General features: G+C 35.1%; 1 protein-coding gene across 1 annotated transcript in view; it reads right to left on the bottom strand.

Moving 5' to 3' along the window:
- Positions 1-1,401: 1,401 nt before the first annotated feature.
- LOC128638274 (leucine-rich glioma-inactivated protein 1) overlaps positions 1,402-19,593 on the bottom strand; it is a 111,910-nt gene continuing 93,718 nt past the window's right edge. Inside the window, exons 6-9 of the mRNA XM_053690139.1 lie at positions 14,443-14,514; positions 10,044-10,222; positions 8,313-8,477; positions 1,402-3,019 (exon numbers count right to left, since the gene is read on the bottom strand). Coding sequence (XP_053546114.1) covers positions 2,157-3,019; positions 8,313-8,477; positions 10,044-10,222; positions 14,443-14,514 — 1,279 coding nt within the window. The 3' untranslated portion in view covers positions 1,402-2,156. The remainder of the gene's footprint in view (positions 3,020-8,312; positions 8,478-10,043; positions 10,223-14,442; positions 14,515-19,593) is intronic.

The following is a 19,593-nucleotide window of genomic DNA, read 5'->3' as shown; positions in this document are numbered from 1 at the left end:
GCTGACCGGAAAATATCACCTGAGCATCTCTATGTAAAAAAGGAAGATATTTTACCTCACAATCTCCTCAGCTCACCAGAGTAAGTGCTGTGTAAAAAGTTTTAATTCAGCTGCTGCCCAGCTACAGGTAAAAAAAAAAAGAAGAAGAAATGAACAGCAGCCAATCAGCATCAACAGTGCTGAGGTCATGAACTCTTTTACTGTGATCTCATGAGATTTCACTTAACTCTCATGAGATTTCATAGTAAACTTCCTTAAACTGAATAGGGAAATAAGATGAGTGTGCACCAGGCTCACTCCCTTAGCTGTCCCTGGACAGACTGATTTGCTGCTTAGAAGTCCTTTACAATGGGATGTGGCTACTGAGGAACTTTTGAGGTAAAATATTTTTCTTTTTTACAAAGAGATGTTCAGGTGATATTTTCTAGTCAGCTTTTTACAGCTATGCTGCATCACTTTCAAGTGTTTCAACATTTGGGTACCATGGCCCTTTAAATACAAAATGGAAGATGCATAAAACTAAAGGTTTGTGTAAAAGTGCCATTTTACTATGAAAAATTGTTTTGTAAAATGAGTTTATATTTTTAGAAAGAACACTTACTAACCAATGTATGTACACAGATAATGATGCGGTAGGAATGTGCATATATAGATATGTATAAACAAGAATAAATGTATATACATTCAATTGTATACTTATATTGAATGTGATGTTTCCAATATATTTTGTGTAATGTTGTTTATACCATTGTTGAATACCCCTTTAAGAGATTGTGAATGTTCTGATTAGAGTATACTTTTACACAGTTGGGCTTTGTATAATGATTTAACATCATGTGCATTTTAACCAATGAAATTAGAGCAGTTGATACAAACATGAGACAGGTTAATCACTATGCTGGTCTCTGAATCTAGACTATCCCAAACACATGAGATGCATTGGTGAGGTCTCTAGTTCTTTTAGTTAGTAGATTTACAACATTTTTTAAACCCATGTTGATGCATTACAATTTTCAATAAAAGTTATTATTAATTAACTTCGAGTACAGCAGTTCTAGGTCATTAACTATTATTGAAACCTGTCAACGCAGCCAGCGACTGTGTGTATCATGCCAGATATTACCTAATTAGCATCATACAAGTCATTGCCTGCACTCTGAGCAGGTACAATGGTAAATGTAAAGCATATGCATGTATGCCCCTTTTACTAGAATTATTTTTGCATCAAGTGCAAAAAAAAAATCACTTTCAAGTGTATTAAAAAAGTAATATGTCAAAACCAAAATGTACCACAAGATGGCGAGCATATACCATATTAGGAAAACATTTTTGGGGAGCTAGTCAATTTAATGAATCAGCTCCATTAATGTAGGTGTTGGAGAGATTTGTCTCATTGCAGAGTTATTGTAACCTGTGCATTTATGTTTTATTACAAAAAAAGCACACAATAGTAACAAAAACACTTGTAATATAAAAAATACATTGTTACAAAGCAGTGAATAGGCAAACGTACACATTTTACGATTTTTTTAGTGCCAGAATCCAGTGTCACATTGCATATCTAGGAATTTCTCCAAATTAAGGTATACTACACTTTCCTTAAATAAGAGTAAGGTTACGAGTAAGGATACGACTCTTCCTCTGATACTAATTAGTTCAGATATTTAAAAGAATGTTCTTGTATTTTAGTGAATAAAGTAACATGATTTCTGAAAGCCAAAATACCACTCTTCTGTTAAAATGATTACATTACGTAACAAAATTAATTTGTTTACTGTGTCTTTAAATATAACTTTGCTTTTAAGTTGTGTGTTAGAAGATTTGGTTACTTTCTAGTTGTGATTTTGTTTTTAGACAAATATTTTTAATATTTTCGGATGCTATCTATAATCAAATTTACTAGAGAAAATATGGAATATTATAATGTGGATATATCAAACAATAGGTTTTCTTTAAAACTTTGTGATAGATACATCTTGTACATTACGCTGTTGACAAATTTAAGATCCAAATTTTAAGTCTAACATGAAAATGATTTGCTGAGACAGGAACATCACTGTTATCATTGTCCCTCTCTCTTTCAATAGAGTCTTCTTTTCCTGACTCATACCTGGCTGTCCCAGTTTCCAGTCTCTTCTTCTAATTGAAACCATAGTTTAGGGACTATTTTCTGCCTCCACATACTCATACACCACAGTATCTCCTCCAAAACTGGCCACAAAGATAAACTGCCTGCCGAGCACTTGTACAGATGTGAAGGCACGTGCCTCAATAACTTTCAGTTCCTGTATTGGTACCAAAGGTCCATTCTGTCCTTCACCATCATTTTCTTCCTCAATCTCCCAATGGTTCCATTTTTCCAGCTGGTAGACCCATGCATAACCAAAATCATGGCCTAGTAAAGTATGCCATTTCTTCCCTAGCAGCAAAGGTTGGAAAACATGGGAACCTCTGGATGGAAACTGTTGGAGCTGACGGAACATGGAACCATCCCAGCGCACAAGGGATGAGTCCCCCATATATCTCACCAAACAGGCAAAAACACCATCTTCTGGTTCTGTAAAATGCTTCACCGCATATACATCCCATGCTTCTGGGATATCAGTTAGACGACGGAGATGCTTGTCCTCAAATCGATAGACTACAGGCCTTTGAGAGCCACTGCTCATAATAAAGTGGGGAAATCCTGACAGGAACAGAGGTTCAGCATCTGTATCACGGTACCAGCGTGGAAGTCTCTGATAAGGGTAGAATCCCCTGCCATCCCATCGGTACAAGGTGCTGGCACCAGATTTGGCACTGTCAGCAATTATGAAATAATATTCTCCATCATTTGATATAAACTGTTCCACATCATTAGGTTTGACCACCTCAGGTAGTTTTTGGAAGAGACGGAAAGATGAGATACTTGCTGGGGAAGGATCATGACGATAAATGGAAGAGCTACCAAACAGCTGGGCAACCACAACAAACAGCTGTTTACCGATAACGAGAGGCAGACAGGAAACAATAGAGACACCTAGAACAGGATAGAACAAAAGAAAGATCTGAAATATTAATTATATAGGTTTACATGATATAAAAGACAATGGGCCAGATTACAAGTGGAGCACTAAGGATAGCACAGGGTGTGATGTCAATATTACTGGACTGACCGTGCCACAATTAGCTCACAAATGTATATCACATGACCATGGTAAAAAAAGATTTACCAGAGAAGGTTTAGCGCAGCCGACAACCCTTTAGCACCCTAAAATGTCAATGGAGATTGCAACCGCACTAAATATCACTGATATTACAAGGTGAAAGTTATGGGATGCTTTCAGGCGAAAATAGCTCTAGAAGAATTAGTGCAAACTGGGAAATGAAGTTAAGTGTTAGGGCTACAATAAAAGTATCACAAAACACATGTGAAATATATATATATATATATATATATATATATATATATATATATATAGATAGATAGATAGATAGATAGATAGATAGATAGATAGATAGATAGATATATAGATATAGATATACGTATTATGGTCTTGATCACGAGTGGGACAATACGTATCGCTCCTGCTTTTTGTGCAGGTTGGTAGCGTGCGTATTACAAGATCAAAGTAAAATGTTTTAGCATAAACACAAAACCAACATGCACAAAAAGTGGAAGTTAGAATATTGTGACCACGTTAACGTATTTGCCCATAAACCAAACACCCTACTCGCATGCAAACCTGATCACATTTTTTCCAAGTACGCTAACCCGACATGAAAATATTAATATTTCACATTCCAATGTTCTTCACATAGAAGAATATGTTCTATATATATATATATATATATATATATATATATATATATATGATTTTTTTTGTAAAATATGTTTCTATAAATATATATATATATATACATATACAGATAAATATAGGAATATCTATTTAAAAACACTTAGAACACATTCTGCTATGTGCAGAACATTGGGATGTGAAATATTTACAGTAAATACACAGTATAACACTTTATTAAACATGAATATTGCATAAATATGCTTTTTCATGTTTTCATCTACTTAACTACAAAGGGCTCCAATGCACATATATACAGTATATATATATATATATATATATATATATATATATATATATATATATATATACATACAGGTAGCCCTCGGTTTACGCCGGGGCTAGGTTCCAGAAGAAATGGTTGTAAATCGAAACCGTTGTAAATTGAAACCCAGTTTATAATGTAAGTCAATGGGATGTGAGGGAGATAGGTTCCAGGCCCCTCTCAAAATTGTCATAAGTAACACCTAATACATTATTTTTAAAGCTTTGAAATGAAGACTTTAAATGCTAAACATTATTATAAACCTAATAAAATAATCACACAACACAGAATATATAATTAAACTAAGTTAAATGAACAAAAACATTTGCTAAACAGCATTATAAACCTAATAAAATAATCACACAACACAGAGTTTACTTGCATTTTTCTGCAAACAGTTCTTTCCATGCATTCCAAATTTGTTTGGCTTGCATATCTTTGCTGCAACACAAGTGGACAGCTCCACCTACTGGCTATTTTAATCAATGCACTGCTTCTCAATGCTTTTCAATAGCAGTCACATGACTGGAAAAAAAAGGTTGTTATTCTGAAACGGTGTAAATTGAACCGTTGTAAACCGAGGGCCACCTGTATATATATATATATATATATATATATATATATATATATATATATATATATATATATATATATATATATATATATATATATATATATATAAAAATATGTATTTATATGTTCATATGTGTATATATGTCTGTAAATACATATTTACACATATAAATACATATATACACACATATAAATAAATATATATATATATATATATATATATATATATACACATGTCTAAAGAGGTAACTCTATGTTAAAGCCCATTTGGCTGCCTTTTTTTCTAACACCTGAGACCTCATATCTTTCAGGTATTATACATTTTTTATGCAATATTTTTTTTAAATATTTTTATCAGACAATGTTATTATGGATGTAACTTTGTTTAATGTATATTTTATGTGCTTTTGCAATATTTTTTATTTCTCACGTAACAATTAACCAGAGCTCTGTGGTCGAGGTACTCATAGCGTAAATCACAATTGTGCTCATGCATTTGCAATTACTTTCAACTTGTAATACGCGTGCTATAACCCCGATGTCACTCGCTCTAAACAGCGCGCCACTTGTAATCTGGCCCTGTGTTTAAATGTGTAACTATGTATGATGTATGTGTACGTCCGTCGCACACTGAAGATTGAATGCAAGGTACACCATATTTATTGGGGTACCTTGCATTGCTATTGGCTAAAAAATTTAAATCAGCCAGTAGGATGAGAGCTACTAAAATCTTATAGAACAGCCAATAGGATTTCAGAAGCTCTAATCCTTTTGGCTGATTTCAAAATTTCAGCCAATAGGAATGCAAGGTACCCCAAATTGATTGCGGTATCTTACATTCAATCTTCAGTCTATGATGGACATCGGATGAAGAGGAGCCTCAATGCCGCCAAGGACGGCCGCCGTTGAGGACCACCGCTGAGGATCCAGACATCGGGAACACAGCTCCGTAACTCCGCTCTGTGACGCCTTCACTCCAGATAAAGATAGAAGATGATGGATCCGTCCGGAAGAAGACCTTCTCTGCCCGACTTCAGGAACAGTGAGTACCTATTTGGGGCTTAGGTTTAGGCTTTTTTATTTACGATTTTGGGGTGGGTTTTTTTTAGATTAGTTTTATTGGGGGCTTGAAAAAGAGCTGATTGCCTTTTTAAGTGCAATGGTCATACAAATGCCCCTTTAGGGGCAATGGGTAGTTTATTTTTTTTAGTGTTAGTTTTTTTTTTTTGGGGGGGGGTTTGGTCGGTGGGGTTTTTTTTACTGTTAGGGGGGACTTAGTATTTTTTAGAGGTAAAAGAGCTGTTTAACTTAGGGCAATGCCCTACAAAAGACCATTTCAAGCGCTATTGGTAGTTTAGTATTAGATTAGGTTTTTTTTCCATTTATGGGGGGATTTTTATGGGGCTATTAGTTTAGGTCTAATTTTTTTATTTTGGATAGCTTTGTTCATTTTTTTCTGTAATTTTTTTTTTATTTTTATTTTTTGTAACTTTAACTTGGGGGTTTGTATTTTTTAGACATAGACTGCCCTCTGGGCAGGTTTATCGCCTAGTGTGTATATATATATATATATATATATATATATATATATATATATATATATATATATATATATATATATATATATATATATATATGTGTGTGTTTGTAGATGTATGCACACTAACAAACCTCCAACAATCAGATGGCTATGTTAGTGTGCGCGGCTGCACTAACAACATAGAATCTCATGGGTTGTGACGAAGGAGCGCATGCGCGTTGAGTATTTTTGATCAGTCAGCTGACGGAACGTCACTTCCGTTTGCTGATTTGATATGTTTGCTATTCTGTTCTAACAGAGGCAAATCTGTTCTCTTGAATTTCAAGATGACATCACAGCTATGAATAGGGGAATATTTTGAAACATTTGTTTCAAATTTCACATGTTGGTCACCTGTGTTTGTCCTTAAAGGGACAGTCAAGTCAAAAAAAAACTTTCATGTTTCAAATAGGCATGTAATTTTAAACAACTTTCCAATTTACTATTATCACAAATTTTACTTTGTTCTCTTGGTATTCTTAGTTGAAAACAAAAGCTAGGCAGGCTCATATGATAATTTCTAAGCCCTTGAAGGCCGCCTCTTATCACATTTTTTTTATTTGCTTTTCACAACAGGGGAGAGCTAGTTCATGTAAACCATATAGAGAACATTGTGATCACGTCCGTGGATTGTGGCAGACACTGCACTAATTGGCTAAAATGAAAGGCAATAGATGATAAATAAAAAGTCATGTGATCACTGATCAGGGGGCTGTCAGAAGATGCTTAGATACAAGTTAATCACAGAGGTAACAAGTATATTAAAGGGACAGTATACACCAATTTTCTGCATATAATAGACACTACTATAAAGAATACAATGCACAGACACTGATATAAAAATAAATCCAGTATAAAACTGTTTAAAAACTTACTTAGAAGCTCCCAGTTTAGCTCTGTTTAAAAGGTTACTGGAACACCCACTGTATATGTGAAATTGCAGACCACCCCCCCCCCTTCCTCTGTATATGAAAAGACCCTTTACACAAACAGGAGCAAGCTGGAGTAGGTATACGTCTGTATTCTCCTAAAACTTTAGGGCTTGTTTAGGAGTCTGAAAATCAAAGCAATGTTATTTAAAAATAAGTAAAACTATCCATTTAAAAAAAACAAAAAACTTTATGGGCTATATAAATAGATCATATACAAAACATTTATGCAAAGAAAAAAACTAGTGTATAATGTCCCTTTAAAATAACAGTGTTGGTTATGCAAAACTGGGGAATGGGTAATAAAGGGATTATCTATCTTTTAAAACAACAACAATTCTGGTGTTGACTGTCCCTTTAATGAAAACCAAATAGAAGTCAAACAGTCTGACATTTTATTGATTCAAACTAACGTTACATTTACATTCCCCAGTTAGAATTTTACATTGTGTTTAACAAAAAAAAAAAAACTGAAATAGCAAAATTATCATTTGAATGTTGACTCTTTAGGCTTAGAATGAATTCAGAATTATCATTTAAATGTTACAATCACAATTTCATGTTTTTCTTATTTTGTTAAATAATCACATTTTACATTTACAATAATAAAATGTAACATTCATTCTATTTACACATTTGACTGAAGAAATGAAAGTTATTGGGAAACTTACGTTATACCCTTGGTGGAAATATGTCTATAAAATAATCATTAAAGTCATAAATAATGTTTAGTAATTTAAAATAAATGTAACAAGAATTATTTGTTGTGTGAGCTATTGTGATATCAATTTACTTTTAAAGGAATAGTCAAGTTAAAATGAAACTTTCATGATTTGCATAGAGCAACAATTTTAAACAACTTTCTAATTTACTCCTATTATGAACTTGTCTTCATTCTCTTGGTATCTTTATTTGAACGTAAGCTTAGAAGCCGGACCATTTTTGGTTCAGCACCTGGGTAGTGCTTGCTGATTGGTGGCTACATTTAAAGATACCAACAAATAAAGATACCAATAGTTGCTTAAAATTGCTGCTCTATCTGAATCATGAAAGTTTAATTTTGACTGGACTATCCCTTTAAGTAGAATATTAGGGGAATATCAAACACTGACATATAAGTTTGTCCTTACCTTTTATGCTGTCGTAATGCCGGAACACATAAGCCACATGGTCCCATTCCAGGAAGGTACAGCGGCCCTCAAATGGCTGAGTAATGATGACAAAGTGGTTTGAGGCATACTCGAAAGACTTGACAGACAAAGAGGGGAGTTTAAATGTCCAACGCTGAACTATGTCTACAAAAGTAAAGCCATCAGTCAGTCTGCATCTGAGAGCAACTAATGTTACTTTTATAAATAGACTAAAATGATAACTGCATTAAAATATCTGAAAGCTTAAAAAAGGCATCTCCTGTCGTGTAAATCTAATGTACTATTGATGGGTTTGTTTCCTAGCAACCAAAACAGAATGTGGTGGTCTAGATACAAGAAGGAGAAATTACAAGAGATATTAGGTCTGGATTTGAGTAAATTAGACATTTTCTTTAATGATTTAGAAATAATTTTACACAACTTTCCATTTTACTTCTATTATCAATTGTGCTTAATTCTCCGGGTATCTGTTATTGAAAGAGCAGCAGTGAACTACTGGGAGCTAGCTGAACACATCAGCAAGCCAATGACAGCAGGCATATATGTGCAGCCACAAATCAGCAGCTAGTTCGCAGCTCCTGAGCCTACCTAGGTATGCTTTCCAAGAAAGGATACCAAAAAAACAAAGGAAATTAGAGAATATGAAGTGGGTTATTAGGTGGATTTCCTGAGACTTGCTTGTGAGGTGTTAGCAGATAGCTGATGTAGGATGACTGACTATTGTAGTATGAAGTTGACTAATGGCATTGGAGGGTATAATACAGGGATGCCCAATAGGTAGATCGGGATCTACCAGTAGCTCCCGAAGGTGCTACTGGTAGACCGCGGCGAATGTGATCAAAATGATGTGGTCAAGTTACGCAATCTCAACACTGGGACGTGAGTAGAGTATGGTTGCTAGGGATACCGCCAGACCTACCGCAGTGTGTGAAGGGGTCATTAAACAGTCTGATGGTCGGACATGAAAAGTGCTACAGGATTGGATCTTGAGGGACATCAATTTCAACCAATCAATGTAGATGATTTTTGAATGACAACACAATTGGCCTATCAAAAGCATGGTTGAGTGAGTACTCTCCCAATGGATATGGCGGTATAGTATAGTTAGGAGGGTAAATGTTAATAGATAGAAAAAGTAAAGGCAGAGGCTGCTGTGTTATGCTAAAGGAACAAGTCTGATTGACGTATGGCAAATGAACGTGTTGACTCTGTAAGAAATGGTCTGCATGGCGCACTATTAAAATTTATTTGTGTAAGCCTCACTGGGTCATATCAAGCCAAGACCACAGTGCAAAGTAAAGGGGGTCCGTGGCAGTAATTTGAATGCAGTGTTTTGTAACCTGGCACAAGGGGTTGCTCCTGTTAACTCGAATTGCAGTCAGTGCTACTTTTGTTGTCAGGATTAATCTGTTATAGCTTTATGCTTGTGCACATCCATGTGTTACTAAATCATGCAACCTTAAAGGGATATGAAACACACATTTTATTTTTTCTTATTTCCTCCTATTATCAGTTCTCCTCATTCTCTTGTTATCTTTATTTGAAAAAGCAGGAATGTAAGCTTAGGAGCCGGGCAATTTTTAGTGGGTAGATCTCGTTGAGCTGGTCATTTGAAAAGTAGATCCCAACACAAAAAAAGTGTGGGCACCTCTGGTATAATATATTTTATCCATTAATAAAAGTAACAATGTTATAATGAGTGTTACTTACTGCCAGTAACACAGTCAAATTCATGCTCTGAAAGAGAACTCAGGTTCCTCCCTCTGTGTTTTTCCGGCTCTTCACATGGTAATGGGAGCCACACAGGTATGTTCTTTCCTATCGTGTTTATCCACTGCACCAGCCACTTTATTTTGCAGTCACAGTGCATGGGGTTTCCACGTAGATCTCTGAAATAAAATATGTAATTTGACTTCAGAATGAGTGACTATTCCATGACCTAAATTACTTATTCTATCTTCATTATATCTAAACCCAATACTTATTCTTTATTACTAATTGCAACATACCAGACAGGCATCTTACAACGGGTTCTATATCTCTAAGCTTGTAAGAAGGCCAGAATCTTTTATATAATGATCTTTTGTTAGCAGCTGAAAATGGCTGGCAAGCTCCGCCCACAACTTCCTTCTTGTCCAGTTAGCTGTTTCTTGTATGACTGTTTAACAGTGCACGTTTAATCAAAAAATAAATGTTACCTTGTGATATCACAAAACAAATATATAGCCAATAAAGGAGAAATGTGATAAAGCACTGGTAAGGACATGTGATCTTCAGGAATCCAGAAGTTAAAATCCTTTGAAGAAAAGGAAATAAATAGTAAAGTCCTGTATACACAGATTATATAAAAAAGAGATGGAAGTGTCTACTCACACTCTTGGGAGCTATAACTTAGCTCTCAGTAAAATGGCTCATGTGTTAAAGTATAGATAGATCAAGAGACATCAAACTTCATAAAAGCAATTCGTTACTCCAGTAAAATCACTCAGGATAAGGGAACAATTGTAAAACACAAAGCCGACTGTAGAATCACCAAACACGGCGTTCACAGACAGCTGCAGAGTGTAAATTTCAAAGTCCCAACCCTCCTTGTGACATCAGAGTCTCAATAAGAAAAAAGTAGATCACACTGCGCTGGAATAATGGATACACTTATAAGCCAACGGGTTAAATGGAGATTCCCCTAACTCCAAACAAGTAACTAGCACAAACACAGTGGTGTTCAAAGAACAACACTGTTAGACCCCTGGCGCTGCCGAGACAGCTAAAATAAGTGAGAGCAAATTAGACCAAAAATATATATCAAATTAGTCAGTATAAATTCCAAAAAGACCATTAAGAGTTAATGATTTATCAGTGAGCCTTTTTTACTGAAAAATCATTAACTCTTAATGGTCTTTTTGGAATTTATACTGACTAATTTGATATATATTTTTGGTCTAATTTGCTCTCACTTATTTTAGCTGTCTCGGCAGCGCCAGGGGTCTAACAGTGTTGTTCTTTGAACACCACTGTGTTTGTGCTAGAAATCAGAGTCTCAACAGTCCAAACAGATCCGACGTACGTTTCACTGATCTTAGCCAGCTTTTTCCAGGTGTCCAACGTTGCTTACTTTATAGTCTAAGCTTCTTTCCCAACAAACTTACATAAAAAACAGAGCGCAAAAAAAAGAGGATTTAAATGCAGATTTATTAAACAGTATACATACGCAAGATAAAATGTACTTACAAGAAGTGCATATATAAAATGCCTTAAAAATTTGCTGTGTCCACAGGAACGTGCTAAACGAAGCACAAGACAGCTGCAGATCATCTCTGGCACACAACACCTCTTTTTTTGCGCTCTATTTTTTTATGTAAGTTTGTTTGGATTTCACAACCATTGTGAAGAAGGCATGGTTTAGAAAGAGCAGCAGTGGTGGATTTTAACCTATTATGTGAATTTAGAAGAACTACCATAGTCCTTTACCAACATTTGCATTTCATGTTGAATTTTAACTAAGGTACTGTTTTTTTTTTTCATTTTAATAAGGACATACTTCTCGATGGACATTGTATCCATATAAAGACAATTGCTCTAGGGGTTCATTCTCTACTGTAATCTATATTTGCTGAAGTATTTATTTGGTTACATTTTTACTATTTTATTTATGTATTATTTTTTTCATTGTTATTATTTCTTCTATATTTTTATTTGTGAATCACAATTGGCTTTCATATTTGCCCAAAATATAATATCTTGGAGTGTTGACTAAGCGCTGATTAGTATTTTGTTTTTGTTAAGCTTCTTTCCCATTCATTCTTCTTAATTGTCCATTTAGTTAACTCTTTATGAGACAAACGCTTGTACTTATATCTAATACGTATTTAGGAAAAGTGCCAATGTGGGAACATCAAAGAAATAACACATTAATGTTAACACACCGGTTTTAACTATTTTAATGTATGCTATGAATATGAGTTTGATTCCCGTATGGGAAATATGAAGAAAATACATTTTAATTTTTTTTTTATGGTAACAAATAAATATGTATGTTTTAATTTTATTTATGTATATAATGTATTTGTATTTTAAACATTAATGGCTTATGTGTTATTTCTTTGATGTTCCCACATTGGCACTTTTCCTAAATACGTATTAGATATAAGTACAAGAGTTTGTCTCATAAAGAGTTAACTAAATGGACAATTAAGAAGAACGAATGGGAAAGAAGCTTAGACTATAAAGTAAGCAACGTGGGACACCTGGATATCCTTGAAAAAGCTGGCTATGGCCGGTGAAACGTACGTTGGACTGTTGGCACTCTGATGTCACAAGGAGGGTTGGGACGTTGAAATTTACACTCTGCAGCTGTCTGTGAATGCCGTGTTTGGTGACTCTACAGTCGGCATTGTGTTTTACAATTGTTCCCTTATCCTGAGTGATTTTACTGGAGTAACAAATTGCTTTTACGAAGTTTGATGTCCCTTGATCCATCTATACTTTAACACATGAGCCATTTTACTGACAGCTAAGTTATAGCTCCTAAGAGTGTGAGTAGATACTTCCACCTCTTTTTTATATAATCGGTGTATACAGGACTTCACTATTTGTTGTTATTTCCTTTTCTTCCAAGGAATTTAACTTTTGGATTCCTGAAGATCACATATCCTTACCAGTGTTTTATCACATTTTTTCTTTAGTGCACGTTTAATATTTTGCAGTTAGCTATTTCAAATTGCACATGCACAAATCAACGTGCGCGAGTGGGAAAACTTGTTTGAGTTGATAATGATTGGAGAAACTTAACATAAATATACATGCAATAGGTACAATTTTCAGATGTAAATTTACATTAAATAGACACAAAACAAATAAGGAAAATATATTGTAAAGTTATTGCAGAGTGCAGAATTAAATATTTTATGTGTCAAACCCAAGGTACTGTCCCTTTAACTCATAAACTACCAAAGAAAAACAGTGATAAATGTCCCCCTGGTCTAACGATAACTGTGAAATAATAACCAATCAACCATTGCATTTCTTTATAAGAAGGTTTAAGCATTAAAGATTCATTTTTAACCTAAACTAAAGCTCCTTAGAAAAATTGCTCTTTAGGATAATCAGAGACTATGTGAGCCTCTACGATCTGGTATTATGGAGCAAGGGGTTAAAATAATATAAGTGAAAATTGTTACCCACATTGAAAAGGATGCCAGTTTGAAATAATTTAATATTTCACTTAAAGGGACACAGTTTTTTGTTTCTTCTTCTTCTTCTTTAAAGGGGCATTGAACTACTGTGCACAAGTAGAAAACAATAGTAACTACTTACTCTGTTATTACATCTCATCCTGTTCCTGCAGCTCTTACAAATCTGTTCTTCTGTTTTAATAGCTTAAAAGGTGCCAGATACTGAAGCTCTGGGGCGGCCATCTTGTAGCTCAGGTATTCTCACAGCCTGTGACAGAAGCTGTGCACACTCACAGATCAGTGATATTGCCTTTTTTTAGCTGTATCATTTGCTTTGTGTGTGCATTATACATCAAGTGAACTTTACATTTTTGTATTAAGTTTTACATATACACAAAATATATTTAAAAAATACTCAACATTAATATAGAGCAAAAATGTACAGCTCCTGCTTCGTACCAGACACCCTAACCTAAAGCACTATTTACAGTTGTCAAAAAGTTGAGAACTTAATCGATATGTAAATTCCCACAACTTCTGTCACAGGCTGTGAGAATACCTGTACCTAAGATGGCGGCATCTATGGAGAGGCGGAGCTTCAGTATCTTGCCTCTTTAAGCTATTAAAACAGGAAAACTTATTTCAAAAGAACTACAGGAACACAATGAATGCAGTCACATTGTGAGTATTTACTGTTCTTTTGTAGTTGTGCACAGCGGTAATGTCCCTTTAATACAACAAGCAATATCTACATGATAAATGCAATGCATATATCACGCACGTTTATGCGCTTAGACTCATTTTACCACTGGTTATCCCCTAATGTCTCCTCTGCTCTTTAACTCTTTGTTAGCAATTAATAAGTTTGCTTTTAAGGATCTGTCTATCTCAGCAGCCAAACACTCTTCATTTGTTTCAACTTCCACTTATGTTCTTACATATGTTTGATTGCCGGTAGATTTGAGAATAAGCCTTGCGGTAGAAATTGCAGATCATTATTTGCCAAACTCCTGTAGAAAGGAAGAAAAACAATATATCAGAGAGCAAAGAAGTAAATTCTACGTGTGAAATATAGGTCTGGTTACAAATTCCAACTTGGAAACTTAAACTGCACTGGATTTTGGATACCTAATAATGTTCTCAACCCTTGTCAATTAATGGGATAGTAACTGTGTTATGCATAGTGTGATCTGAATGTAAGCTGTGTGCATTGGAAAACATCTGTATACAAAATAGATGGTAAAAATGTTGTAAAACAGGTGAAAGTGGTGCCTCTTGTGTTTAGCTCACTGTATCTTGTTGAAGACAACAGGAGGCGGACAGACATCACTGCAATTCACCCCCCTGCTAGCGGCTGATTGGCCGCGAATCTGCAGGGGCGGCGTTGCACCAGCAGTTCACAAGAGCTGCTGGTGCAATGCTGAATGCGAAGAGCGTATTGCTCTCCACATTCAGCAATGTCTGTCGGACATGATCCGCTGATCGGATCATGGCGAACAGACACATAATAAATAGGCCCCTTAGTGTAATTTTTTAGCGCTGAGGTATTTAGACAGTTTTCTCTTTCTCAACATATATATATATATAGGTATATACAGATTTACATAAATATCTATTTAACAATACATTTTCCCCTATTTTGAAGAACATTGGAATGTGAAATATTTACAGTACATACTTAGTTACTCTTTATTGAATATTAAAGGGACAGGAAAACCCCCATTTTTTATTCAATGATTCAGATAGAGAATACAAGTTTAAACAACTTTTTATTTGTTTCATTCTCTTCTCTTGGTATCATTTGTTGAAGAAGCAGCAATGCACTACTGGTTTCTAACTGAACTCATGGATGAGCCAATCACAATCAATATAAATATGCAGCCACCAATCAACAGCTAGAACCTAGGTTCTCTGCTGCTCATGAGCTTGCCTAGATACACCTTTCAGCAAAGGATAACAAGATAAGGAAACAAATTAAATAATAGAAGTAAATTGGAAAGTTGTTTAAAATTGTATTCTCTATCTGAATAATAAAAGGAAAATTTTAGGTTTCATGTCCCTTTAATATTGCATAAATATGATTTGTTTTTAGCTACTTGATGCAAAGGGCTTCATTGCACTTATATTTTTGTCTATATATGTATTTGTGTTTATATATGTATATACTGTATGTCTGTAATTACATATATACACATATAAATACATAAATACACATGTACACATATATAGACATATATAGATGCATAAAGTATATAAAGTATATAGTCACAAGGACAATGCAGCACTCACCAGATTTTTCGGCATAAAAAAATCAGCGTTATTTAACAAAAGTTAAAATTCCATAGCCCAAACGTTTTGGTGTCTACCTGACACCTTTGTCAATGGTTTACCATCCAACAAATTACGGCCGTAAAAATCCGGTGAGTGCTGCATTGTCCTTGTGACTTTTGAATTTGAATACATTTTTGCATACGCACCCTGGTGAATGTTAAATGTGGAAGTGAGTGCACTTGATCTGGATCTTCACTGTTATATATATATATATATATATATATATATATATATATATATATATATATATATAGGCTGACCATATTGCCGCTTTAAGAAGGAACACATATGAAAAATACATATGGGAGGGTTCTTATACAAAACTATTTCTTTAAACAGCCCTGAAAACAGCCCTGACATATGTATTTTTCATATGTGTTCCTTCTTAAAGCGGCAATATGGTCAGCCTACATATATATATACTGTATATACACTGTATATACACACACACATCTTTAGACAGATACATGTATGTATATACCTATTTTAAAGCCCTTTGCCTACCTTTTTCTTCTAACACCTGAGACCTCATATTGCCAGAAGTAAACTTTTAACATGCATGGGATAGCATCTGTATTAAAAGTTGAAGGTAAAATATTTGTGCAAGAGCTTATGGACTTCAGATATTGCGACCGCGCTAACTTCTTCTCCCCATAGACTTGAATGCAGCGAGCAAACTGAAAAAAAACGTATAGCTCAAGCACTACAACGCGTTAGACCAACTGCGCTAACTGGAAGGTAGTTACGAATATTTTACATTCCAATGTTATAGGTTGAACTCAATGGTTCTTCTGTCTTTTTTCAACCTCATCTAATATGTTACTATGTTACAATGTTCTTCACATAGAAGAACATTTTCTATTTATTTCTAAATACCTACCTGCACATATATATATATATATTTCCTGCGTGGCCTAGCACTCACGGTAACCGTTGTGTACCGGGGTGCACTACAAAGTATTACAGATAGAAGCAAATGAAGAGGGCACTCATCGGATTTAACCAAGGGTATATTTTAATCCCTTAACATGACGTTTCGGGGCGTTATCCTTTATTTTCAAACTGATAACAATTACCCAACATAAGCAAGAACCATAAATACCCACTCACCTCTAACAGCTACTACCTACAAGTGAACTGGAAAGGCACCCTGCACGGAACGCACGTCATCAGGCGGCGTCCGTATCCTAGCAACTTTCTGTCAACAAACTGTCTGTACACTATTCTCCATGTAAACCCGGTGTACCAATAACATTAAACAAGTACATCATAAAAACAATATTGCATATATATATAAACTAAAAACTGATCAAGCAATATATTCTAATATCGAATTTAAACACGGAACTGACCTAAAATATGAAACTACTAAACTAGCAAGATCAGGCTAAGCACTAATAGAGCGGATTCTGCTAATATCGGCTGCGCGTATCCCATCATAGGCATAGATGGATTCTCTGATGCCATTTAAGGAGGCTCAGCCTGTTAGTATACAATACTGTCATACAGCACACATAGTGATCAGAAAGGACACACATAAAACATGTGAAACAAAAAGAAAACGACTCACAGACAGAAAAAATAATAAGAGTAAAAGGTGAAAAACATAAAAATACAAATAATATTAATAAATAAAAATAAAAATGAGCAAAACTCAAAAAATAACTAACAAAATAAACCAAAAAGAGAAAAGAGAAATTAAAATAAAATGCAAAACCAACACAAGGTAAAGAAATAAAACATCAAAACAACATTCCCAACAGACTCACAAATGAGGGGAAGAGAAAAGTGCCAGTAGCAAGACTTAAACAACCTACAGGACTAGAAACACATGGATAAGGGAAGAGACATAAGACATGTGAGGAAAGACAAACATAAACATTCCAATACACTGATGCTATAAATCCTTATTATATCCAGGAGCTCAATCTTTACAAGAAGCTATGCCATTCAAGTTTAGTGTTTAAAGGGATGGTAAACTCAGTATAGGGTGAATATGTTATAGGTATTATCAAATCGTATTAAACTGTCAACTGAAATTTCGCTATAAACATGAAATAGCCATTTACTTACAATTTCCAAATCAATAATATATCTGTTCCGTAAAATCGCCAGCCCACCGTGACGTCACATGGATTTACCCTGCCTGTGTCCAATCCTCTATCCAGTCGCTAGACAGGCTCTTTGCATTACAATTTTTGCGCATGCACCCTAACGATAAGTCCCAACAATCCTAACACCCAATCAACTTCATCAAAATACGTCAAAGAATTTGCACGTGCACGATCGATTTCACGCATACGTCTTCAGGTTTTTTTTTCACACGGCACTCGAAAGTAAGCACTGTATTGTATACTATTATTTTACAATACATTCCTTACTTGGAGTAGTGCCAGTAAGTACATCATACTAATTTCGATTGTCAATATGTTTGTTTACCAAAAAATTGTTTAAGAAAACCTTTGTGTTACTCATTAATTATTGAGATAGCTGTAATGCAATCCAGATATTATTCATAGCAATCATAATTGATGCGCATGCGTCAACAATTAGAATATCATGAACGAGCAATGAGGGTTGACGTAAGGAGAGGGTGGAGAGAGGACTAAGGACAGAGTGTGGTTACAGGCATGTAAGAGGGGCGGAGCGAGGCGGGGAGATGCGGAGCAAACAGCTTACAAAAGATTAGGAAAATTGTTTAGAAATTAAATACTAAATTAAAAAAATAACTATGCGGTTTGATCATACATACCTATAGCAGTGTAAATATGAAATTGATAAGTAAAAGAGTTTACCATCACTTTAATTCTTTAGGGATTATGGTTCCAATTCAAAAGTCCATCTTGTCTTCCTCTGCAAAAGCACTTTAATTCTATCGCCACCTCTGCTCATCTCTGGTACGTGGTCGATGATAGTATAGCGTAGATCCGCCACATTATGCCCTTGTTCTTAAAAATGTCTGGCCACAGGTTGATTGGACTCTCCTTTCTTTATAGCCTGTCTTATGGCACTACAATGGTTTGCCATTCGGATCCTCAAGCAGGTTTTACCTACATAAAATAGGCTACACGGGCAGTACAGCAAATAGACTATATACAGGGTTGTACATGTGACCCTATGTTTAAGAAAGTACTTTATATTGTGTCTTGGGTGATTGAAGTAACTTCCAGTAGACATTCCATTACATGTAGTACATCCGCTACAATTATAGCAACCAGGTTTAAGCGCCTGCTTATTTAGCCAGTTCTTGGAATAGCAGTGCGTTGGATCCGTTAATTGCAAACTGTCCTTCAAGGATTTCCCCTTCCTATATCCAATACGGGTGCTTCCATATCCTTGAACGGTAGAGTCTCGTCACTTTGAAGGATTTCCCAGTTGCGTCTCATGATCCGGTTGAACTCGTTCTTGTCAGCGGTATACGTAGTGGTAAATGTTAGTGTCCTTTGGCTGTCTCCGACCTTCCTTATGTTACCCTCAGTATTAATCAGTTCATCTGTTCTTTTAGAGCCTTCCTTTTATAGCCTCTTTTGCTGAAACATTGTTGGTATTTCTCTATTATTATTTTTTCTGTCTGTGAGTCTTTTTCTTTTTATGTTTAACGTTTTATGTGTGTCCTTTCTGATCACTATGTGTGCTGTATGACAGTATTGTATACTAACGGGCTGAGTCTCCTGAAATAGCATTGGAGAATCCATCTATGCCTATGATGGGATACGCGCAGCCAATATTAGCAGAATCCGCTCTATTAGTGCTTAGCC

Source organism: Bombina bombina, chromosome 8, assembly GCF_027579735.1.
Source record: "Bombina bombina isolate aBomBom1 chromosome 8, aBomBom1.pri, whole genome shotgun sequence".
Taxonomy (NCBI): domain Eukaryota; kingdom Metazoa; phylum Chordata; class Amphibia; order Anura; family Bombinatoridae; genus Bombina; species Bombina bombina.
The sequence above is the reverse complement of the archived record's forward strand: the minus strand, read 5'-3'. Positions and strand labels throughout refer to the sequence as shown.